General features: G+C 40.4%; 1 protein-coding gene across 1 annotated transcript; it reads right to left on the bottom strand.

The window, feature by feature from the left end:
• Positions 1 to 2,408: 2,408 nt before the first annotated feature.
• Positions 2,409 to 13,832, bottom strand: LOC125284426 (prospero homeobox protein 1-like). Its single transcript, XM_048228363.1, has 5 exons — positions 13,810 to 13,832; positions 11,469 to 13,116; positions 8,759 to 8,866; positions 5,090 to 5,284; positions 2,409 to 3,495 (listed from the first exon to the last, which is right to left on the bottom strand). Exons 1-5 carry the CDS (start codon positions 13,830 to 13,832, stop codon positions 3,328 to 3,330), a joined length of 2,142 nt encoding a protein of 713 aa, XP_048084320.1. The 3' UTR covers positions 2,409 to 3,327.
• Between the last annotated feature and the right edge of the window lie 12,958 nt (positions 13,833 to 26,790).

Here is a 26,790-nt window from a genome sequence, read left to right on the forward strand (position 1 = left end):
ACTCAACCCAAGTCACACTTTCTGTCTGCGCCGTCAAAATCAGTCAAAATTCCAGCTCCTCTCTACTTCAATCTGTTTCAACCTCCTTTCATAGTTTTTTTTTTATTTTCCTAAACATAACCAGATTTCCAGAAGTGTGGCAATTGTGTTTTTAATATCAAAATTCTATCAGAACTGTTGGTGCTATCATATCCAGTATATACACATTACATTAAATATATATTGAAAATATATTTAATGTGGATCAAATGTTTAAAAATAATAATAATACATAAAATAACAATTAGCATTTCAGAAAATACAACCAGTTGATTATTAGAATTAACATTTATAGAGAGAGATATCATTTGTAATCAGGCCTACTGTATATCTACATGAGATTTCTTTTCAATGTTCTTTATTGATAAGGCACACATGTTTAAACTTACAAGGAAAACACTGCCAATCATCCGCAATGTTACCTGAGTGTAAAAACTATTTAGAGTACTACACATTTTTCATGTTTGTATTTATATTAAACTCAATTTTATGTAGATACAGATTATTTTATGAACATGTATCTGTTACATGTATACCTACAATTTACAATACATTTCCTGTATACATTGTGAAATTTGGAAAATACACATATATATATAACAATGATCCCATTTTTAGAGAGACAAACTGAGCTGTTTAAACATACTTTATGTGCACTGCACCATTTATGGCATCTCCGTGTTAATGAGGACCTCTTGTGGTCAACAGGCAGAACCAAAGAATGGCACCTGACATTTTTACCAAATTAGATGTACCATTTCAAACAGCCAATTAAACATGTAGATAGAAAAACCTGCTCTCTGCCATTGACATATTTTTGAAACAGTCATAACATTTCAATTATTACATGGAGAACATCGTCCTCCAAAGATGACGATGATGATGGTGTTAAAGAGAAACTGTTTTTGGCCATAAATGAATGTGTAAAACTTTATTTGCTCATTTCACTGATTCAACACACAATAAAAATTATTTCACTTACTGCAGTAATTTTCCAAACTCAACCGCTAAAATTGAGACCAAATCTAAGAGAGTGCAACAGAAGAGATTGCTTTTTGTGGTTAGAGAATAGCAGTAACCAAATGTTCAGTTTGCTAAATAGGATCCATTTTGTAATGACTTTACAGAGATACTGACCTGCCACGGTAGCAGAGATCATGTATCACTCTAGAAAGATTGTTACATCACCACTTCTGTAATGGTGTTCCTTTCATGTAAATATGTTTTTTAAAAATCAATCCATGTAAAATAATGCTATAAGTGTGTTTTTTTTCCACAGTTCTGTTTGATCAGTTGTATAAGACCTACAGAGTGGTGCAATTGTAATAGGCAAATGCATACTGGTTAAACCTTTGCTTTGTTTTAGATTTACGTCCCTGTCTTTATAATTATGCATCAACTTCCACATAACCAATACACTTTTGAAACGTAAGATAAATGTTCAGACTCCTTAATCTATTACGTTTATAAAATCACATCCATCATAACAGTGTTCCACGTTCAAAATGTCAGCACAAATTAACTCTGCCAAACAACCTTGTACTACATGCAATGTTTAATTGAAAATTTAAATCAATTATGTCTTGTTTATCAATATAATTGAAAAGAAATGTCTGATAAATAATTACTGTGCAATTCAATTACCCTTTGGCAAAGCAAATTCAATTACTGCTTTCGTTTTCTTTAATTCCACTGTCTCCATTGTAATTTCTCAAGCACCATGGAGGGTTTCCCTTTGAATGAATCCATGTTGTTAAGGAAATAACTTGTTAAACCCTTTTCTTACAGACAGAATTACCAAGCTCATTAAATAAAAGACGTGTCACATAATCAAAACAGTTGTCACATCCTTCAGCCTCTAATTTTTGCTACATTATTTAGGGTCAAACTGGCTGTCATCAGTATAATTGCAATAAGAAATTGGACCTTCATGAAATGACAGGTTTGTGTGTGGCAATGCATCATAATGTAGATTATGCTAAATTCATCTCTGAGACATAAAGTAACATTTCTATTCCTATGAATGTAGATGTGGTCCCCTCAGTTGTGGTTCAGTGGGTGTGTGCACATGCATTTGGAGTGATGAGCTTTGGGCTGGATGCTCGGAGGAAAAAGTCACCGAAAGGAATTTTGCTTTCCTGGCACATCGTGTTATGAGGTCACACTGTGCATTAGTCAGTAGGCCTGAATGTATCGTTGTTGTTCTAAGACGTGTCAGGCGCTTGCCACGGCCACAGGCTGAACGCAGGCCTTAAAAATGTGAGTTGAATTGACCAAAGCCAAAGCACAATGCCTGCTGAATAGTTTGGTGGGTTTTTAACCGTTGGCTTTATGTTATGAATGAGTGGCACCTGAGAGGCCTGAGACAGAAAAAAAGCTTGTTGGTTCACAATTATTAAAGACACCCAACTCTCAATTCTAATCTATGCAAAAAATCTTTACCTAATGTTAAACCAAAAGCTGCAGATACAATATATGGCACAAAAACAATGATGACATCTTCATCTTCATCAATAGGTGAAGGGTATTTAAAAATATACAAGTAACATGGTAACTTAATTTAATTTACAACATTAATGTAATTTACAATCATGAAGAGATCTACGTACTTTACCTACTTAAAATATGAAAAATCCAGCACATCAAAGCACTGCTATAAAATGTTTCTATGGATTTCACAAAATAACTGTAAGCTTAAATTCCTATATAAGTCATTAGTTCTGCTTTACCATCTCAATGCAACATATGCAACAATGCAACATACGTACCATGAAAACTTTATATCATAATTACACATGTTTCTACATTGTAAGAATCCAATGTAATTTAAGCAATACTCTAAGTTAATTTAAAATGAAAATAAATTCCCATTGGTCATTACCACATGGTAATGTCGAAATGTCTTGTTTACAATTTTTTTACATTCATGTAGTCTAGCCACTTAATTTATCATCCGTAAATGAACACTTGACATTTGGTTAACAGAACAGAACAGAAAATAAGAAATGAATGAGGGACTTTTTAAAAGGAAAGATAGTGCCATTTCCTGATATGGGGTCATGTAGAATTTGGATTTTTTTTTTAAGTTGATGTCTGGATATAATTGTGTAGCACTTGCACTTGTGTAACACTTGACACAATGCTACCTTAAATATGGTAAAATCTTATATTTTCAATAATGTAATGTTTACTTAAATCTATTTTTTTCACCCAATACTTATCCATCCATCCATCTCATCTCATAATTGTAAGACATGATGTCTTAGAATTAATAAATTATCAAGTTCTTTACAGGTAGGTGGATGTTTTAAATTCTTCAGGAACCTCACTGTCCAGTTTACAGATGACCTTGTAGATGGCTTTTTTCCACGAGGGGTCTGAATCTTTGGCCAGCAAAACAGCAGTGAAAAACTCTTGAAGTGTGATCTCAGCTACTTCTAGGAATCGTTCAGGAACCTGTGAACAAAGATATAAAAATAGATGTATACACTGTGAGAATGACTATTTGTATTGACATTTAGGTACAAATCCATGAAAAATATTATGATAATTGCATAGCGGCACAATATCTGCATAACAACCTGCTTTAAAACTACATCTCCCTCCTGTATCTAGAGAAGCAATTAGTTTTATGTTATGAAAGTCAAAGAGAAAAATTAGCGATAAACTATCCTCAGTGAGAACAATTATCCCCCAATGGGTAGTTTAGGGCTATGCACCCAGGTTTTCATCCAATTTAACTGAAGAAGGCATTCAAAAGGGGCCGTGTCTATAACCACATCTCATCTAAATCAATATGTTAACCTTGAGCCCTTTGAAGTTTGGCACAATGAAGCAGCAGGATGACTGGGCCTTTTATACCTGATCATTGACATAGAGTGCTGAACTAACACTGCAGATCCCTTTATCACCATGTGCACTGTTTAATGCAATCACTTCAAACACAGCTAGCTCCTTTGGCCTTTGTTCTCTCTCCTGTATATAAAACAAATACTGCGTTAAAATCAATAGAAGGCTGCCGTGTAAGACCGCTTTGATTTTTTTTCTTTTTTTGCCTTTTTTGTTGGGATTATTGCCTTATACTAACAGTTAGAAATTAATTGTTAGGAAGTGTCAAGTTTCTTCCAAGGGTTTTTCTACAGGCACCAGACAACATAAACATGTATTTAGGATTGAATTGAGTTCAGGCAGCATGGGGGTGTGGAGAGCAGAAAATGGACCAATCCTAAACCTTCAGGTCTTGACGAATAGAAAACATTGCTGTTGTTGGTCGGGGGAGTGGGTCTATTTTCTTTCCCTTCGCCTCCACACAAAGAGACCCTGGGAAAGGAATGTCTTGGTCCGAAGGTAAAGAAAACTGTCTCAGCTCATTCCCACCGCCCGCCACCTCGCCCAGGGAATCTGCCACGTCTTTCTCAGCATTCCGCATCAGTAGCAATCCCTGATGCACCCAGGCATGGCAATGAGATAATCCTTAGTTGTTTCAGCAGGATTCTGCAGCTTCCTCTTCCCACAGTTTGATAAAGCGCCACTGCAGCTCTGGATAATGACTGCAGAAGGGCCACATAGCCACAGGTGCAGCGCAGCACAAAGGGTCAGACCAGGGACAGTGGTCACATGTAAGGGGTCCCGACTCATGCTGCTTTTTGACAATATAGCTGCCATTACTTCTGGTTTTACTTTAGGGACAATATTTTACTGATCTTCAACAGACTTCTAACTAATGTCTGCAAAATAAAACTCATTTGAGCAAAACTTCAATATGAAGAATTGGTAACAAAGAAGAAATAGCATTCTTCATACAACACTACACCTGATGCAAAAAACTGCCTAAAATGAAACAAAATGCATCGTAACAATGGAATATACTGTTCATTCTAGATAACTATTATAAAATAATAAGATTCTGTTCAACAACATTTATTTCTGCTGAGGAACTCGTCTCTGAGTGGATAATAATATTTCACATCACGTGTTCATGTGTATTTCACATCACGTGTATACATTAGGTGTGTCTCTAAATGTACAAGTGAAAAAGCCTGTGAAATACCTGGAAGTCGTTGGCTTTATTATAGTGCATGTTGAGAGCTCGGAAAAGCTCACAGTCTCGTGTGACGGACAGCCCCTTCACATCGTTCACACCATCAACGATGGCCTGTCGAGCAAACTTCTCCATTTGGATATAGTAGAACTCTCGGAAGTTACTGAACCACTTGATCAGCTGGGATGTGATGCAACGGTTGAACTGGGATACATAAAAAAAACAATAATTACAATATTACAAATGTTACAATAATTGGACTGGACTGAAGGCCCAGAGTGCTACATTCAAATAGCAATTTGACTGCCAACACATGTGCCATAACATAGCATTGTGGGGTCTATATGGTATTTCTAATTTGTAATTTATTTATTTCAAGACAGCGACAGCGCACAATAAGACATTAACCTTGTACAACAAGAAAATATGCATTGTGCCAGGTTTGCCAATTCATAAATTGTAAATTAAATTGTAAATGTGTTTAGTGCGTAACTATTTTTAATGTTTAGCTATGAAAATTAGTTATTGAAGGTTCACAAAAAATGCATTCACCTATTATCTAGCCAGTGTAATTTTTTTAAAACATCTGACCAAAAAGTCACAATCCCATCTTGACATTAGTCTTGTTGTTGTTGTATGTCTCATACAGAGGCATCTGACAACATAAAAAGATTAGAAAAGAAAAAAACTGCTGAGTCATCATCCGAGATTCTTCACCTTCTCTTCTGTGTTCAGTGAGGAAGCCCTATGGGCAGAAGGAGACTTCCCTCTCACTGGCTCCAACAGACAGAATGGAATCAGACATCGGGATTAGCCACCCTCTTTTGTCTAACTTTCCTGGGGTTAGCCGTGAACAAGGAAGAGACAAGGCCTGGGCCAGGCTCTCCCCACTGACCCCCACACCCCTAGGGGGTTAGTGTAATGCCATGGTCCCATCAGGAAGGGCATGGGTGGTGTGAAGCAGACAGGGGTGGGGGCAGGTTGTGGGCACCTCTTAGGGTCTGCTATTGCCTTAGTGGCTGCTGGTTGCGCTTCACCTAAATAGATCAGTGGAAATCATTGCTGCTTTTCACGGTTGCCAATCGGTCAACTATAAGCAATGAGGAAAAGGTATCCTTCTGAGAGATACAGTTTTATGTGACCTATTAGTCTTCTCGATACTGTATACACCTACAGTAGGCTATATAGTGTCAATAAACTCAGTGGTGTGGATGACACTGAAAACTATAAGGGTGAAATGTGTCCGATGAAATGAGTCCAATTCTACATATATAACTAATTTCCTGGGATTTTACTTTCAAAAGTTTCACATAATACTGCAATTTCATGTTTCTCAAAGCTAGCATTTGGCAGCTCAAAGCTGTTCAAGATGAAGTAATCTTTCCTGAAAAATGTCTAGATATATTTAGAAGTTTGATGCATATTTCCAGGCGTAATATTGTTTATCATTTTGATCATTTTCTCTCGTAACATTTCTACAGCATTAAGAGTTCCTCTGGATAGCAGACTGGGTCCTTCACACTTGAGAATCAGAAAAATCTGAGAGCTCATGGTATTTGCTCTGACACCCTCTCACAGACTAACTTCTACCCCTACCAAAATCTCAGGAGTCAATCACAACCACTTATCCAATATGGAGTGAGCTTTATACAATGACAGAAGAGCACCATTAAGGCAGTTTTGTACACAACCAATGGCTACACTGATTTCATCGAAACAGCAATTAAGGCATTTGACATCCTGAAGTTTGTGGGCGAGGCCAATTCAGGCTGCCGTCCAGGCTAGGTTGAAACACATCCCATAATCAAATCCAATGGTGTGTTACCAGACTCAAATTCTGATGGATTCGAGTCTGACTACTCCAGGCTACAAGACCAATGAATTCATTTGGAAATTGGTCTACACTGTTCTAGAAATATGAGCTACAATGCAAAATTGATCATTACAGTGCCACTTATGGGAGAAATGTCATGTTTCTGGACCTTATTAGCCTTGCTAACACCAGCAGCGGTAACGTCACCTGCTAATCAGTCAACCCGGATTCGATTCCCGAACCTGCCGTTGCGAGTCTGTGTCGCTAAATACTACTAATCAACTTTAACTTTAATTTTAATATAACATAAAATAAAGAAATGCTAACATGCGATAAACTAATCTCATTATACACTTGAATTTATTTCCATTTTTTTTTTTGTAGGCCAACTATTATTGATAGGCTGTGGCTGCCTACACAAGCCATTTTCCAATCCAAGACTTGAACTGGATCTTTAGTCCTTCTAGGCCTAATATAAATTGACATAATATGACACATAATTGTGTTTTATGACGATCCAATTACAAAGTCATTGTAAACAGTACACTAAGATATTCTGATGGATTCTGTCATTTTTCATGATAATTGCAAAGACATACTAACATTTATAGTTATCTTTCCAGCAATGGAAGCATTTCCTAGTACCTGCGTGCATGAGAAGGTACACTGCAAAGAGTCAATTTCTTCATTGTTTTTCAAAAGTCTTGATCTGTGTGTAGACTAACGTAGTGCATTTAAGTGTCCCGCAAGTCGGATCTCCTCCAAAAGTATACCAACAGGAGCTTTCAGCACTATGGCAAGCTCCCAGGGAAGCACCAAACCCACCGTGGGTGGCCTCAGTAGGCTATAGCCTAGCTTTGCATAATTCACAGGAAGTGGGTTACACTAGTTAGCCTATAGCTAGCCTATAGGGACTAACTGGTGTAATCCACTTCCTGTGAATTATGCTAAGATAGGCTAATGGTGTCAGGGTTATTGCACACACAGAGAAGATAAGGGTATGTATCTTCTTATGTAACTCTAGGGTAGATGGCAAATAAGTTAATTTCCTGAAAAGTTGGCAGCGTATTCCTGTAAGGAAGCAGACATTCCTGAGTAACACGAGGAGAGACCCACCAAGTCCATTTGTTTGATTTGATTTGATCGGGCACTCAAGAACAGAGTAGTGAGTCCTTATGGCAGATATGGTTAATATACAACATTCAGATGTGAATGGCTACTAGATAAGATGTACCGTTACTGGCCGTCCCACAGTGGGCGCTCAAGGTGATGTAGCCCAAGGGAGTGTAATTACAGTAACGTCAGAGACAGATATTTCCATAAATTCCACAAAAGTTAAACAGATAGATAGATAGTTCGATAGAAACATGGATAGATGCAAACACAGATAGATATAAAAATGGAACTGTGTGTGTAACATCTATGTGTGTACTGTATATAGCTTAAAAAGTTAACAAGTTTGTAAGTGCCGGTTCTGAAGCACAGTATGCTACAACACAGGATTAGCGTTAACGTGAGTCCATGTGGCCTTCCCTGTGATGACTACTAAGGATAAGAGTTAACGTGACTCCATGTGGCCTTCCCTGTGATGCCTACTAAGTTGCTCTTTCAGACATTGAAGCACCCCCTCATCTTTGTCCTTTACGTGGTGCAGCAGATCAAGAATCTGATGCGGTTTCTAAAAAAAAAAACAGTAAGTGTGTCCAGGTGTAAGTAGCATTGTTGTCTTCAGGACACCCAGGAGCTTGTGTCTGCTATACCATGCCATATATACCTGGTACAAATAGCACCGTTGGCTACTGACATATGGGTGCAAATAGAATCTGACTCCAAATGTATCCAGTACTTTCAGTATAGTATCTTACCTTTACATCAGGGAAGTATGTTTTTAGAACACTGGAGCTGGGATAACGTGTATAGAAGAACATCAGTTTAGCCTTCTTCAGATGATTGGGAGTCAAACCTTCCTGAATGTGTTCAAAGTTAAGGCTGTAAAATATACTAATTGTTTGACAGAGAAAACCAACCACTAGTACATGAAAAGGAAAATGACTATTAATGATTCTATTCAATCTCTGTATGTACTGTGAATGTAGGCCTATAAATATTCGAGCACGCAACTGAATTTTTAAAAACCACGTGGGATTGGCAATTTGACATGAAGATTAAATATTACAAACTCCAGTTAGAGGACCTGATAGAGAGAAGGATGTGCGTACATTAGAGAGAGCAAGACAAACGGAAACTTCTGCAGAAAGCAGATGCTGGGATTAACCAGTGATAACATTAACAGGAATAGAAAACGTAGCCATCAGGAAATAGTATAATGCATGGTGATAATAAGATGTCGTCATAGAAAGTGCAGTAATTCTTTGCCACTCAAAAATATTCTTTGCAGCTATAACACTACTTACCCTCATTATTGCTAATAGCTAATTGAACAATGTAGCAGTCAGCTATGTAGGGAAGTGGATTACACAAAAAGGCAGTGGCACATATGAGCGCAACTGGTCTGATTACTGATTCCATTGCTTCCGAATGTTTCTCCTATTCACATATTTAACTGCAACATATATACACCTGCAGTCATCCGCCGTTTTCATACAACCACCAGAATACATGACCAATCCCCTATGCATGAGTATGAAACAGTTTATCTTTCTACACTCCTGCGGCACTAAAGCTCTAAAAACTCAAACCTGTGTTAAGGTAGCTAAGACCCAACTACCCAAAGTACAGTATCTGTTTCAAGATGGTAAACCTTAGGTTAGGATCTCAAAAACCTCTATCCACCTCAAAAACTTATGGTACATGACCATGTTTCCAGAAACTTTCTTAAAGGATCTCCGTCTCCGACATGAACATAGGAGCTCGTGGAGTGTAGCGCTGTAGCTGCTTGACTGCTTTAGCTGTTGACACTAGCAACTCAAGTTTTTTTTTTTTTGGGGGGGGGTTGTAGCGACAGTGCTTGATGAATTTCGTACATTTCACTTTAACATTTCACTTTGGATGTTTTCCAAAATGTTAGTATTTGGTTGTTCTTGGTTTTCTTTGTTTGATGTGTCCATAATATCCATTTCATTTGGAGGTTTTATACTGCCTTATTTGTTCTTTTGTTTCTATAGTCTATTCTGATAAAAAACTGAATGTTTGAATTTCAGTCAGCTTAGTCTTTGTACAAGCTTAACTGAACCGTTTATACCAAAATAAATACATTTAAACAAAACTAAATATATTTTCAGCACTAAAATGTATTATCTGTTCATACCTGTTGCTGACTGACTTGTATTTAAATCACCGGTTGAGATTTAGGCGCCTTAGTTTGTTAGTCTATTTTCTTAAGATGTCCATATTAAACAAAAATATGATGAATGCTGTATCCCACTCCATAGAAAGATTTCCCTGTATAGAAGCACGCCTTAGTTATTAAGGTCTTTTGGTCCTGTGCTGGGCTGGAAAACCTTTACTTTGAAATGATGAATCGGAAATGAAAGATTGATGAGGACTTGTTCAAAGAGTTGCCTGGTTCTTTGTCTTGGGAACATAAAAAACACCTAAAACAAGATGTTTAACTACTTCCCTCACCAGTGTGATGGCCAGTGTTTTTTTCTCAATCTATCACACAAATTATTTTGAAGAGAATACAGGATTGCAGTAACGCAGTCCTATGGCATAGTTTCGGAGGTGTAGGCTGTTTTGAAATTCCTAAAGTAAATGCATGTGTACAACTTAAGACCAAATGTAATAAGAATAAGAATAAGAATATGCCCAATATAACACAGACAGTAACCTTTCACAGCAAGGTAAATTGAAAGCTCTCTTCAAAAAACAACATCACCTCAGTGATGTGCTACAGTAGGTTGGTAGGTACTCTGAGATGCACCTTTTCAAGTCAGAGAAAAAAGAGTGGGTTTCCTGAACAGAAACTATTGCTTTTTCTCGCTTTGAAAATTGCCTTTTGTTCCTGACAATTCTTATCAAAGCCTTGTATTCCTTTTTATTTGTCTTTTTCTGAACTTAAAGTCATTACTGGTCTCAGATTAAAGAATATGCTATAATTTTCTTTGGGGTTACCGAGATCAAAGTGAAAATTCTCCTTGAAGTCTGCGCTGGCTGATCTGCTCACCACTCTACTCAACAAGTCATTGTTCACCCAGGATGGAGAAAAACCTGAAGTTTGTTTGCCTGTTTTTATCCCTTGAAATATATAAAAGACCAGAAACAATTTGTCAGCATAAGAGGTGGACTAATATTCACCTATACAGAAACAGCAATATCTTATTAAAACTGCTGTGAAAACATGGGATGAGTTGTTATATATTGTTTCATAGTGAAATTTTGTGGTACATGGTACATAAAACTTAAATCTCTACCTGTGATATTCTGCTATCTATTGATTAGTAGCTATGAAGATCAAATTTAATTGGGACCCCACACAGTAAAACAGTAGGAGCCACGGATAATATAAATGAACTAATGCATATTAAAATATGATGCAAAAGTATCTGTGATCTGGAAATCTAATGTAATAACCAATTCAGTGAATAACACACCAGATGCGATTGCAAAGGATATACTGAGTGATATGTAGGAGCTCCTCTCTGTCATACTTTGAAGATCTCGACACTCCATTTTCACATGCGGGAGACACAGACCGTCCACCGACACTGAGCCCAGTACCCCTGGTCTGCTGTGCTGCCCGAGGTGACTGGACATCACTTTGGATCTCATGGATATACTCTCCCAAGGCAGGTCTTCGGAGTCCGGGGAGGCTCTGTCCAGAGAGGGTGGGAGGCACGTGAGGCCCCCAAGGTTACCATGGGGACCATACTTAAGGAGATGCTCTAGGATCTGGGTATCATGCAGGGGAGCGGCATAACCAAACTGAAATGGAGGCTGATGGAATGGATAGGGCTGTTTAATAGACTGACTGGTCGAGTTCAGTGGGCTGTTTGGGGACTTACGAACAACGAGAGATAGGGCCTCAGTTTGTTGCTCCGGGGTTTGTGGAGTTGAGCTCCTATAATACGGAAGAGGCCTTGGTTTGATGGTGGCTTCTTCTGTGTTAGATGGCACAAGGGGACTGCATGACATGTGAGTCCTCTTCACAGATCCTGCATTGTCTGGAGTGCAAGGATGGCACAACGATGATGGAGACGACTGACTCAGTAGAGTAGATGACAGCTTTTGGAACACAGTGTCAATGCTTTCATTCACAGCTCTAGACAGCTCATACTTAAGAGTCTCTTGCAGGTTCTTCCCATCCCTCTTGCTGCTCAGGCAGTTGATGTCCACCATGGCTTTTTCTCTCGGACAGCCTGCCATCCAGTCTGGCCTGTTTTCACATCCCTCACTAACACTCAAGCCATTTGTTACTTCACTGGCAGCTTTTGTTTGGATCAAACTGTTGCTATGATCAGCAATGTCAATGTCGCCAGTCTCGTCTTCTGCTCTGCTGTTCTCGGAGTCGTGTTGGTTGTAGACCTGAAAGAACTTGTCCTCGAGCTGCTGGAGGAGCCTCTGCATGCTCTGGAGCTGCTGCTTCAGCTTGTGACACTCCTGGTTCTTGCTGGTGCTGATGCTGCTGCTGCTGCCGCCTCTGCTGCCGGCCATGTTTGCTAGCATCTCGCTATCTGCGCTGCTCTCCTGGTGCTGAGGAAGTCTCTGTTTCCGCTTGTTCTCTTTGTTGAGCTCTTTTCTGTCCAGCTCGAGATCGGGGTCACCAATGTCCTCTTCTCCCTGGAGCCTAGAGTTGGGTGATCCTGCCATGCCCCGTATGATGTTCTCCACTCGAGCTCTCTTTGCTTGGAGATGGTCACTTAGGGGTCGCTCCACCTCAACGCTTGTGCTAATTGGAGGGTGGTGCTCTCGAAGGTCTGGGGGTTCCATGCTGTCTTTGGACACCATCATGCTTGTGTCGTCTAGGCCAGAGAGGGTGGCTGGAGGTGGTAGATAGAACATGTTTCCATTCATAGCTCTTTTGTTGTGGATGGTCTTGCGGAGCAGATGAGAAATGATGGAGTTGTTCGGATAGGCGGCCAGAGGATCCTCAAACATGTTACGGCAGCAGGAGGCCATCATCTCAGATTTGTCTTCTTTCAGACAGCCCTCACCAGGACTATGCATACTGTGGTCAGGAAGATTCATATTCAAAACGCCAGTGTTGCCACCAAGACAGAGAGCAGCAAAGGTGTTTATAAGTACGGTACTTGATGAAATGTATCTAAAACAAAAGAGAAAAAATGATTTCAGTAATAACATTGTAGCTATTCCCCCTTAAGTAGTTCACTATTTAGCTTGATTTGTAAATTAATTCATAAGACTGGTACAAACTATGATAATAGGCTTAATTCCATAGTTATTCTTACTGCATTTTTTCAGGTTCAGTTATTAAGTCATTAACAGACATGTTAAATAGTCTACATTTTATTAATTTAATTTAGTTTGCACAGCGTGCCACTCTGTCCAATCTTAAGTCTCATAGGTTTTGTACATCTTTTTTGCAGCTTATGGTAAGGTACGCTTTGACCCCAAAAAGCAATGTACAATTATATACGACTGTACAATTTAGAATGTGTTTCAAGGCACATACATATATTTCATCCAATTAACAAATCAATTACCCATATTCATTCCAAAATACTACAATTCTATAAGTGAATTTCTCTACCGCTCAGATACAGTAGAAAATGACTAATGTCATTCTAGATCCATCTAAATGTGGGACATTTACACTTTCTCCCACACTGAATCCTCTCTTCTACAACATGTGCCTGAATGGCAAACCCCAACATAATATGACTATTGCTATTATAAACGAGACAAATAATTTCTCATTGATTTGTAAACACGTTTAACGTATGTTGACTATGTTCTTATTAAAACATGTGTAGGTGGTTGTTTAGTAAAACTTTACGTCAAAGAGACCTCCAACGTCATTGCTCGAAATCTATATAATGTAGTTCCCTTCCTCTATCTTTTGTCATGCATGACTTCACATCAAAAGCACAGACCATTAAAAGACTCTTGACTCTGAATATGTCAGCAAAGCATATAAGGCAAACATAAGACAATAAAAACAATAAAATCAAGTCAAAGAACAAGACATTGTTAGAAGGTCAAATATAAAACAACATTCCAACTGATCTTTTCAAAGGTGACTTTATAGAGACTTGTAGCCTATGCCCAACATATATGTTTTTGTTTTTTCCCCCTGCAAACTGAAAAGCATAATCTGGCTATTGCACCAACCTTATTTAATTTTGACATCCTGGTTGTATCTCCCAAAATTAATAATTTAGCATATAATTCAAATCTGTTTATTGTTTAGAGCTACATAACAAATATTGCCACAAGGCATTTGGCTTGGAGCTGTGGTTAGGGTTCTGGGTGGTCACTTAGTTGTCACTGAGTTTTACATGTTAACCATAGGAACGCTCAGAACTAAAATCTTTAGTCTATGTAGTGATACAGCAGGTATTTATATAACATGAAACTGGCTTTAATAAACATAACTCACACACATATCCTAACACATAACTTAAATAGAGTCCAGAATAAAATTCACTTTAAATTTGTTGTCAATCTTTACTTTATCTGCACCTTGGCTATAACAACAAAACTGGACAGCCAAAAAAAAAACCAAGAAATATATGTTTGGTGCAAAATCTACCACTGTTACTACAAGAAACTGTAAATAAGAGTCTGAATCACTGTGCCTGTAACCTACTCCTTTAATCGGAACCTCCTCTTTAAATTTACATCACTTGACATATCTTCATACAGAACGAATGAATGATAATATATAGTGACAATATGTCAACAAGCATTACATATTTGCTTTGAGGCTTACCAATTTTCTCAATAATAGGCTAGAGCTGACTTATCCAAAACCTGCACCATAGCCTACATATTATACACCTTATTTACAATGACACTTGCTGACACCTACAAAAGCTAAACAGCAATTCTCTCACATTTTACTTCAGTATCCAATGTACCATAATCAGTATTTTCTCGTTTATCCTGTGTGATAATTTATTACAAAAATAGATGAGAAATACAACGTATACAACATATGAAGACCTATGACTAATAACATATTGTCAAGTTTTTGACACACAATTCTCCAAAAACTGGGCTAGGCACAGCTGAATATTGACCAAAGTCTGACAATATTAGCCTACTGACTACTATGTAGTGTATAGTTTCCGGTAAACAAAAACACAGAAAGATCTAAGGTTATCACTTTTCAATCTCTTTATCTTAGCTGGAATGTCAACCAAATGCAATTTGGTATAGCGACACTACCTTTGTAACGTGACGGCTTTTTATACTTAAACTAAGTTTAAAGATAATGTATTTACCAACAACTTGAATAAAAAAAAGCTGTACAGACTCAACCGGAAAAACTAGCATTAAGACAGCAGAATCCTAAGAGACATTTTGCACTATGATCTTTACAATAATAACGAAGTCGAATTATCATTAACAATAAACTCAATAAACGTTTCCTGTCTACCTTACCAAGGAAAGTGTGACATAAGAGCTTGACCATATCGGCCAACATGTTGTGAATTCTCACACTTACCTATCTATCTTGCAAGAGAGAGTTGAATAGAGAAGCGTCTAACCTGTTGCGCGGCTTGAGGCGCCGTGACTGACATCGAAAGCTATGTGCATGATGCTAACGTTACCTCTGAAAGTAATGAAGGGAAGAAGGTGTGGCTTTTGAGAACAAATCATCAGCTTCCCAGGGCTAAAAACGCTTGTTCGGGATGACTCACAGAACCAGGTGGAGCAGCCAAACAACTACCGCATGTACATCCTGACCATCATTAGTGGTGATTTAGTGACCTATTTATTTTTAGACCATGTCCCCATATAGTGAATCATACGACGGAGTATTAGGGCCACAAGAAAATTAAACTCTAAATTTCGAGAATAAAGTTGAAATATCATGTCGACTTTAATATTGACATTAAACTCGACATTTTGAGAATAAAGTTGACATAGGCTATCATATCGACTTTAATGTCTTCTTGGACATGTCTATCAACATTAGTTTGGAGAGAGAACGACCGACTTTAATGTCTTTTTGGACAAGTCCATCAAAATTAGTTTGGAGAGAGAACGACCGCTCCAAAGTAGCTGCTACTGAATCAGACAATCAGACTCAATCAGTTTGCGCACGACTCAACAAAATGCCTTGTGTAGCCTAAATCAGTGGTTCTTAAACTGGGGTCGCAAAAATATCGGATATTCAGTAGCCCTAGATGTATGCTTACAATTCCATGTTTCCATAATGTTCCTCCGAAAGTGAATGCTCTGTTAACGTAAACCTGCGCCTCTTGCAATGATGAGCTCAAAGATGCTGTATGTAGCTTACCAATGAGTGACAGGACACTATGCAGTCTTTTTTGCCACAGGAGCGCAGTTAGGCTATACATTGAATGAGTGCTAGTTATCCTTTGGATGTAATGAATCAGATTGTCAAAGGCTGCCATTGACATGAATGCCTTGGTGTTGCCTACCTATGAGATGACGTTTTCCGCCTCTGTTTCCAATGCCTATCTTGCAACATTTCGAAACCAAATTTCGCCAGTTGGAGAGAAGGGGGTCGTGACTTGGCCCATGTGTTCTGGGGGGATCACCAGACAAAAAGTGTATGAATCCCTAGCCTAGATAATTTTGTGAAATTGTATTTCAGAACCGGGTAACATGCTAACTAGTTTTGAATGTCAAGAATAGGCCTTAGACGGAATGTCGAGATTAAGTCTATCTGATATTTCAACGATATTCTCAAATTTCGAGTTTAATCTCGTCATGGCAAAAAGAAAATCTTCATGTGTGGCCCTAATACTCCTCGTATAGCCTAGGCCCAGACAAGGCCCGTGTATTCATGTTTAACAGCTGGCTATCTTTACGCTCTTCTTTTTGTTCAATTATTAACTAGGTTCCCATTAAGCTCATAAGATAAATGAAATAGGCCTAGGTAGCATCAAATGCCTATTTGTAAACAAAATTTCATCTTCTTCATACTATTATTATTACTACTATGTCTACTATCGTATAGGCATACCACGATTACTACAACTAGGCCTACTGTATTTATTACTGTTAGGCCTATTCATTTCATCATAACATTTACGCTATTTAGGTTCATTATTATTAATAGGGTATTGATATAGTTATGATGAAGTTAAAACCATACATTTTTTTCAACGAGATGAAAGCATGTCGTTATAGTGCCCCGTGCAGAGCCTTAAAATAGTGCCTCAATTTTCTCCGTTGTGTGATAGCCTACACTAAATCCATCAGTAAACGTTGTATTTTCTTTTTGTATTTTCTTTTAGCTTACTTGGTACACATCTGATGTTCAAAATAGATTGTTTTGTAACAAATGAAGATTATAATGTAATCTTTTAGCATCTTTTGTTATGCAGGCCTAAATGGTATGATTGTCAAAGTCAAAGTCAAAGTCAAAGTCAGCTTTATTGTCAATTTCTTCACATGTTCCAGACATACAAAGAGATCGAAATTACGTTTCTCACTATCCCAGGGTGAAGACAAGACATATTTTACCAATTTAAGTCCACAGACAAACATAACATTCAAGTAAACAAAAAGTAAGTGAATAAGTAAATAAGAGGGCACATATAATAATGAAAAAATAAGAGCAGCAAAATTTGGTTGAAGCAGCAAAATTTGGTTGAAACAGCAAAATTTGGTTGAAATTGTGCATAGACAGTCAATAAAATACTAGTGCAAAGTCAGGCCAATAAAAGGCTTGGGTAGTTCTGTTTGACCTAAGTAATAAAGAAAGTGGCATAGTGGTGCAAGTTATGTAAGAGCAGCAGAAGTATTGTGTTTTCAGGACAACAACACCCAGTTGTAAAGTGTACAAGTGTGCAAGTGTTCAAGTGTGCAAGTGGAGTAGTGCAGGCGGCCATTGTGGGTCCAATGTCCAGGATGTTATGTAGCTGAGGGTGGAGGGGGGAGAGGAAGGAGAGAGTTCAGCATCCTTACAGCTTGGTGTATGAAGCTGTTGGTGAGTCTGGTAGTGCGGGAGCGCAGGCTTCTGTACCTCTTCCCAGAGGGCAGTAGATCAAACAGATTGTGAGCGGGTGACTTGCATCACTCACAATTTTGGTCGCCTTGGGTGAGGGTGAGGTGGGTGGTGTAAATGTCCTTCAGAGGAGGGGGAGTGAAGCACCAATGATCCTTCCAGCTGTGTTCACTATGCGCTGCAGGGCTTTCCTGTTGTATTCAGTGCAGCTTCCGCCCCACACAGCGATACAGCTGGAGAGGATGCTCTCAATGGTGCCTCGGTAGAATGTGGTCATGATGGCTGGTGGAGCACTTGCTCGCCTGAGTTTCCGCAGGAAGTACAGGCTGCTGAGCTCTCTTCGCCAGTGATGCAGTGTTGGTGGTCCAGGAGAGGTCTTCACTGATGTGCACCCCCAGGAATTTGGTGCTGCTCGCTCTCTCCACCACAGCACCGTCCGATGGTCAGTGGCAGGTGTTGGGTGTGACCTCTCCGAAGTCAACAACAATCTCTTTGGTCTTGCTGACGCTTCAGCAGGAGGTTGTTGTCCCTGCACCACGTGGTCAGATGGTCGACCTCCAACCTGTATTGAGTCTCGTCCCCCTTGGTGATGAGACCCACCAGAGTTGTGTCGTCAGCAAATTTCACTATGTGATTGTTGCTGTAGGTTGCAGTGCAGTCATCGCGTCAGCAGGGTGAAGAGCAGCGAACTGAGCACGCGCAGCCTTGGGGCCCCTGTGCTCAGTGTGATGCTGCTTGAGGTATTGTTGCCAACACGCACTACTTGGGGCCTCTGACAGAGGAAGTCCAGTAGCCAGTTGCAGAGGTAGGTACTGAGTCCCAGTTTGTCAAGTTTGCAGATGAGTTGTTGTGGTATTATGGTGTTGAATCCAGAACTGAAGTCTATAAACAGCAATCTCACATATGAGTCTCTTTTTTCCAGGTGGGTGAGGGCTGGGTGGAGGGCAGAGCAGATTGCATCCTCTGTAGACCCGCTTGGCTCGGTATGCAAACTGGAAGGGGTCCAGGGTGGGGGGAGAATGGCTTTGATATGTGACATGACAAGCCGCTCAAAGCACTTCATGATGATGGGTGTCAGTGCCACAGGGTGGTAGTCATTGAAGCAGGATGGAGCAGTTTTCTTCGGCACAGGTATGATGGTGGCAGCTTTGAAACATGATGGGACGATGGCTTGCTTCAGGGAAGTGTTAAAGATGTCTGTGAAGACATCCTTAAGCTCCCCTGCGCAGTCCTTCAGCGCACGACCTGGGATGTTGTCTGGACCTGTTGCCTTACGGGTGTTGATAGCAGCAAGTGTCCTCTTCACGCTGTCGGCAGAGTGTGTGTGTGTGTGTGTGTGTGTGTGCATGCATGTGTGTCTGCATGTGTGGATGTGATTTGCCAGCACCTTGATGGGGCCCAAAGATCATGCCCCTGCCACCTCAGCTGACACTGAACTTATTACAGACTGGGGAGAGTTGCTGCCTGAAGGCCACCACAAATAGGCGGCGACAGTGTGGCACACTAGGCTTTTGATTACATTACAGTAGATTCCATCGGATTCCATTAGATTCCATTGGATTATATTAGATTCCATTGTTTTCAGTATAGCCCCTAAAAACTAGTATGTCATTTTACCGCCGCCACCAATCGTCGTCAATTACAATTCAGTTCTATTTTTGTCGGTGCCGCTCAATAAAATCCATTGTTTACCAAATGTTTGTCAGTAAAAAATGTTGCCGCTGATGTGCTTGGCAAGTGACCGTAGACTTATGTCTCCTATTTGCGGAGAACTTGACTCACTTCAGAGCCCGCTGCACCAAGGCCATCATCCCTGCAGAGACCAAACCTGCTTCCGAGAGGTCTTCCTGAAACCACTCAAGGTATTGCCCGCACTAGAGCTCAGCATGCAGAAGCTACCACTGACAGCTGAGACCAAGGATACTGCAGCTGGAGAACACCTGCTGTGTCTGCGTGTAACAGATGCCAGCTAGCTTAGCTGTGCTTGTGAAACGTTGGTAAACCTCACTCTAGTGATGGGGACGAGACCGGCTATGCCAAGTCCGAGGCAAGACCGAGTCTTTGAAGGGTCGAGACCGAGTCTGTTGGTTTTCAAATACAGTCGAGTCCGAGTCAAGACCGAGTCTTTGAGGAAGCAAGTCTGAGTCGAGAACGAGTCCTTTAGGAGTCGAGACCGAGTCAAGACTAAGACCATAAAAACATGTCAGTTTTCATATTCATGATTTAATATCACCCCAATTAATAATCAACAGTTAGGCCCAGGCTTGGAATTTCACCATTTTAGGGGCAAGGCCACTTGGCCTTCAGTTGGGCATATTTGGTCGGGGGCACAAAGGCCACATGTCAGGGCACCAAGGCCAAAGTTAACTATACAGTAGTAGGCTATAAAAATAATCAAAGTTGTATTTAGCCTATTCACAGCAGTAGACCTGCATCATGTATGAAACATTACAAAAACATGAAACATGACATATTACATAGAACTGTAAATCATCTGATCATCTAATATTTAGATGTCTAGGCTATATTTAATATCTATATTTATTTTATATGTGGCCTGTTATGAAATCATGTATTGGAAAATGTAAGCACAGCTCAGCTTTAAGAAACTCAAATAGCCTAGATGCATGCTTAGCATTTTTTGATCATTAAGACTCCTTTCACAAACTCTTACTCAGCTGTGTATCCTCTGATTTTAATATTTACCTATAGCTAGGCAATATTTGTAACATTTATTTTGCATTAGGCCTGTTATGAAATCATGTAGAACGATTTAAACACATTTTGAAACCTAAAGACCAAAGTTGGAGACATGAATGTAGACCTTCCTGCAAATTACATTTTAAATGTAATACTCGGCTTACTGTACAGGGGACTGCTTTACACCTTTGTGTTCGGTAAGGTCTGCTGTTTATTCTGATATATCGTTTAAAAGCTGAGAAAAATCATGTGATGTGATACATGTGTCTGTGTGATGAGTAGGCTTAGCGATCGCGAGTATTTCAATTGAGAAGAATGGGTGAATTTGGACGCACTTTCTGTCTTGCCATGTGCTGTCATTTTCTCCACTGTGTAAGACTGAATTAGTTTGCGCTGTGATGCTAAGATTATTTTGACAGGCCATAGGCTAAATAAAAATCGCTATTAAACGGGCAAAGCAGAATATTGAACGAAGGGGGCACCAAGGCCAATGCAAGGGGCAAAGATGTGGCCGCCGTGAAATTCCTACCCTACAGACGGCAGTATCTTTGCGGATGTCATTTTCGAGTAATGCCCGTCAACGTTAGCCTGACGAGCCAGACCCACATTAAAATGTAGTGTCTGGAAACTCACCGTTCGCAGTGCTCAGTCCGAGGGGCGGGATAATCAGTTGTCTTTCAAATTCCCTCTGCATGCAATAGGACAGCGGCAGCGCTATGAGTCCCATGCATTTCCCACCAGCAGAGCTAGTTGGCTAGTTCAAACGTTTGCCAACTTAATAAAAGCTTAACTCGTGTCACACTGTTTGCTAGCAGCAACATCCATCTTATTTGTTTTCAAGTAGCAGGGAATTCAAGCCAAACCGTTGCAACTCTGCCATCAATCATTATGTTAAGCCCACCTAACGACTCTATACACGATTTCATTGGCCTGATTAAGTTTCGATTTCTGGAGCCCACCAGCCAATGGAGAGTGGCTAGACTAGCCCTGGCAGCAAATGTAATTTGCTTCCGCTAGGGGCACGTCTAGATTTCTAGGCTACGTCAACATTGCATTTTATTATTATTTTTGTTATGTGTTGTGTGTTTTTTTTTAATATAAACATAAAAAAATGCGTTGGTCTCGAGGACTTTGAAATTACGAGTCCTTCTCCTCCCACTGTGGTCCGAGACCGAGTCTTTGAAGGAACAAGTCCGAGTCGAGTCCAAGAAAGCAGAAATCGACCGGACTCGAGTACTACATCACTGCCTCACTCCCCGACGCCTCAAGAGTGCTGCTGGCATGCGAGCCAGTAGCCTGGGCTATTGGCTCAATTGTTAGCGCGCTCACCTCCCAATCCAAGGTGCTGCTGTTTCGTGGGTTTGAGTCTGGGCGTGTGCAGGGCTGAATCGCGCAGGTTCAACACAACGCAGGTTACATGCGCTACATTTCTTTATATTTACATTTAGCAGATAATTTCTATCCAAAGTGACTTACAGTACATATGTCAATTATATTAGGAGGGCCATTGTCCCCAAAGCAATTCAGGGTTAAGTGCCTTGTTCAAGGGCACAACCATAGGGGCACAACGGTGGGAACCAGGAATTGAACCCACAACTTTTCAGCCTACTGCATGTTACCTTAGCTATTTAACCCTTGTATTACTCTCAAATCCGACATGCTTCATCCTTGGGGTCAATTTGACCCCAGCTTTGTGACAGGTACCTAACAAGAGTGTAATAACTACCATCAAAAGCCCTACAAAACAATCCCACACCCCTTTATGAACCTTGGAACCCTGGCAGGCAATATTGCCCATCCAGTGTCAGCAGCCCAAAGGCTTGCTGTTGCTTCACCTTTTGACTTATATAGTCCTGCCAAAATGACTTATGTAATATCTACTTGTATATGTAAAAACGATAATAACAATATGTTCTCATACTATTACAATAATGTGTCGAATATTCATGTATCTTATGTTTCATACAGCTGGGGTCAAACTGACCCCAAGGAACACCAATGTACAAAATATTTGTACATGACATTGAAAACATATTATTGTATACACATTTCATGCTTACTCTGTTGTACCCTTCAATTGAGGAAAAGTCATGAAACATGAAGCAAAAAAACAAAAGTGAACCATAACAGGAGGGGAGTTTTGAACATTCTAACAGAAGATTCTGTTCCGCAACAATGTAAGGTTCTAAAATTCAATGTTGAATTCAGTGAACCCAGAGCCGTATAAAGATAGATATCTTTATTACACGGCTCTTCATAGTGCTGCAGAATGCTCCATTCACTTGAATGGGCCTTCCCAACGTTCGGCGGTCTGATCACCGATGACAGTATCTTCCACTCAAAGTCAGTGGTCAAAGTTGCCATTGACAGACCAGAGGTTTACCGAATGGCTGCTGCTGGATATAGGGGCCCAATTTAACATGTTTGTCAAAATTTTTATTCATTCAGATTTGATTCAGTGGTTAATAGTACCCTTTTCTGAGATGCGAATGAGAAATTCATTCAAAATGTTTGGTTTACAGGGACTTTTACTGCATAACACAGTCTATGGATGTGCATGTGGATGTGCATTTCTGGTATCTGGTAGCAGGAGGGATCGAAGTCCTCTTGGTTCTTCATGGCAGTGAAATAGATGGAGACATTCAGATGTTCCGCGTTCACAAACAGGTCAGTGACCCAGCTCCAGCACACCGCAAGCCCAGTGTCATGACGACTCCGGGCTGAGGTTGACCATTCTGTTTACCCAGAGAAATTGTCCTGGTTCTTGGTTTGGAAGCAGGTCAACGTCACATCACAACGCAGCTTGAGTTTGTGGCATGGTGTTTACAGCGAAGATAACGACGACAATAATAACGTCTATTCAGAGGACATAATGTCTTGAAAGATTTTATTCATTTTATTTGTTTGTCTGTATTTTGTTTCTAACGTGTCTCAGTGAAACTAGTAAACATGATTGACTGAATAAACCATGACACAAAATGGCAGTGATACTATGGAGGAACTCTTAGGTTAAATGTTCATAACTGGGACTTATTTCTGTCCCTTTTAGATGATATTTCTAGAACTTCAAGAGCACCAGCCCTTTCAGCTCAAGACCTGCATGCTTCACACCCTCATTCACACCCGCCTGTTGACACCAGTACCAGGCCAAGCCAAACTAGGTCAGTAAGGCTACCAGTCCACAATCCATCCTCCGAGAAGCGCAACACACTTAAACCTGTGCCTATGACAATTTACCTTAATTTACAACGTTGACGTTTCTTAGTATCAGTTACAAGTAAGTAAGTATTTTTAAGTACTCATTTTAGATACTAGATGTTAGACAGACATTAAGTTGTCAATACAAATATTTCTGAAGTGTATAGCATTCTCAAGACTATAGAAAATCATCTCAAGTGGTCAAAACAATTAGGCCCCTATTTGTACAGGGCCCTAAATGTTTGATGTTGCTTACCAGGCACATGGTCCAAAAATGTCTCTTAATCAATCATGAGGGTGTGTTGGGTATACCACGCAATAAGCAAATCAGAGTGCCACCGCCCATTCCAGGTGAGTTTTTTTAATTACGTGACTTTTTTGCGGCGGCGCTTAAATTCTAGGAGAATATTGAGATTCAGGAAGATGACCCAGTGCAAGATGTCTATGAGTAATGTATAGGTTGCTCACACACACACACACACAATACACTCCCTCTCACAGCAACCTGGCCGGCTCTAGGCAGGGGCCACGGTGGGCTACGCGGGCTTTGTGTCATTGTGTCTTGCCCACCCAATTTATTTTATTCAGTTGTGCATCTGCGCAGTCTGCAGCCTCAAACCCAGCTTGGATGTACACGAGTTGGTGTTGAATGTAGTGGTAGCTAGCTGGTGCATAATTGTGCAGTAGGCCTATGTATGCGTGTTACATAAACCCTCCTCCTGATGCCACATGCCTTTTTTTTTCTTCTATAGATCTCTGTTTCTTTAAGTCACTGAGTACTGTCGGTACGAGAAAAAAAAAACGAAACCCCGACCGAGCTTGAGTTGCTGCAGTGCTACACTCTGGGGGCAGCTAGGGTGCTACGGTCACGGGCAAGAGAGACGAGGACCACAAGTGAGTCACGTTTCTTTCAGTTTATTAAAGGGTTGGGGGGAAAGGAGTGTGTGGGTGTGTCCCAGTGGCAGAGGCATCAAACGTTGGTGGGGACGAAGGGTCTGGGCTTACACGCCAGGAGCCTGGAAGTCCTGGGGAACACACACACACACAACAACAGGAGAGCAGAGGAACAGGGCAGGCAAAACAAGGCAGCAGCACAGACAAAGGCAAGGCAGAACTCGCAATAGTAAAGGTGGCAGGCATGCCGAGTTACCGCGGCAGGAGAGCAAAGGGGAGTCAAGCGGGTCCAGGTACAAAAGCAGGAGTAGCATGTCGACTTACAGGTGCAGGCTTTGCAGACGTTCTGACAAAGATGGACTGAAAAACAGGGCTTTAAATACAGGGGATGGTTAACAGGAAATGCAGTGCAGCTGGCAGGTCAACAAGAGAGCAAGGGTAGAGACAGGTGCGGCTAATCAGAGCAGAGACAGAGACTGGGAGTGGCGGATAATTGAGAGCAATGAAGGCTCGTTAACAGGCAGGGAGAGAGAGCTCACGACAGCTACACTCTGGGGGCAGCTACAGTGCTACACTCTAGGGGCATGATTTTAAAGATGAAGAGTGTAGCACTGTAGCGACCTGGCTGCTCTAGCTGTAAGCAGGGATGGGCAAAAATACATCAAAATGTATTTTAAAATAGAAAATCAAGTATCCTGATTTTAAATGTATCAAAATAAAATACATTAGTCACACCATGTATCTAAATAAAATACATATTTTTAAGATGTATTTTTGTTACTTTGAAAGAGGAAAGAGAGCATGATATCACATTGCAAACCTTCCATATCTGTCTATTTAATCTATTGCTTCATTAGTACACTGACTCTGTTGACTAAGTCACAGCCACAGCTAAATGACAGCCACAGCTTTTCTCTGCCTACGAGACGTGCCATAACCTGCAAACAGTCAACAGATCAATTATGCTGACCTGCCTGTTACTTCTCATGGACACAATTTGCTAATTGTGTATCAACACTCACTCAATAACAGTTATAATGTGATGTGTTAATCACAACATTTCTTCTCTAACAATTTGACAAACTAGTCTATTCAACTAGCCCGCTTGCTTACGAGACTCAGTGGCTGCACAGTGTGCACCCGCTTCCTTATTTGGGTCATAGTGCAGGCTAAGTCTAGGCTATGTGTAGGGTGTATTTCATACACAATTTGGCAACCCAGGAAATGTCAGACTAACAGAAAAATGATAGGATCAGTGATTTTAAAATGAATTTGATGGTCATGCAAATTCTAGGAGTTTCCCAGGAGAAATAACAAAACGGGAGCGCCGGGAGATGACCTTGAAATATGGAAAAAACCCAGGAAAAACGGGAGTGTTGGCAGGAATGGCTAGAACCGGCCCTGCACCAACCTCAAGTTTCTTGAGAGCTTTAATCATCATTTTCATGAGAACTTTCATAATCCAATGGAACCGGTTATGCAGTTGCCCCTTGATGGCAATTACACCGTTTAGGGCTTACACGGTTAGTTAAAAAAACAACTAAAAGGGTCATGAGCCTTTTTGATCAACAGCTTTACACAGTAACCTGACCCTCGCCAGATGAATTTCGTTCCGCTTAGCTCCGCCTAGCTTCACTCACATCCATCTGGGACCTCTTCCATTGAGAGTGATTTCTGCAACCGACTTTATGGTTCAGCCACTCAGGACGCAGGGCAGGAGTTTCATAGATGTGACGTAGTGGAGAAGCGACCGTGAGACTGTTATCAGCGTCACGGGTTGGCTTCGATGTGAGTGGTTGAAGTAGCACGTCAATAGATGACGGACAAGTGGCTTATTCAATCATATGCAAGCATTTTTTGATTAGGCCCAGCCTTCTGAAACACCATTCCAATGGATCGGTTCCAGATGGATGAGTGGAGCGAAATTCATCTGGCGAGGGTCAGGTTATTTACACAGCGCAATATTAAGCAATCTATGCACGCCTTGACAGTGTCAGTGACTTGTCTCCACTTTGTACCACAAAGTTCAGCTGTGAC

Source organism: Alosa alosa, chromosome 19 (assembly GCF_017589495.1).
Source record: "Alosa alosa isolate M-15738 ecotype Scorff River chromosome 19, AALO_Geno_1.1, whole genome shotgun sequence".
Taxonomy (NCBI): domain Eukaryota; kingdom Metazoa; phylum Chordata; class Actinopteri; order Clupeiformes; family Clupeidae; genus Alosa; species Alosa alosa.

Coding starts and splice junctions, on each gene's coding strand:
- LOC125284426 (XM_048228363.1), bottom strand. CDS start 13,832: ATGACGTTGGAGGTCTCTTTGAC. Junction 8,867..11,468: donor GCTCCTACATATCACTCAGT/ATATCCTTTGCA, acceptor AACTTTGAACAC/ATTCAGGAAGGTTTGACTCC. Junction 5,285..8,758: donor CATACTTCCCTGATGTAAAG/GTAAGATACTAT, acceptor TATGTATCCCAG/TTCAACCGTTGCATCACATC.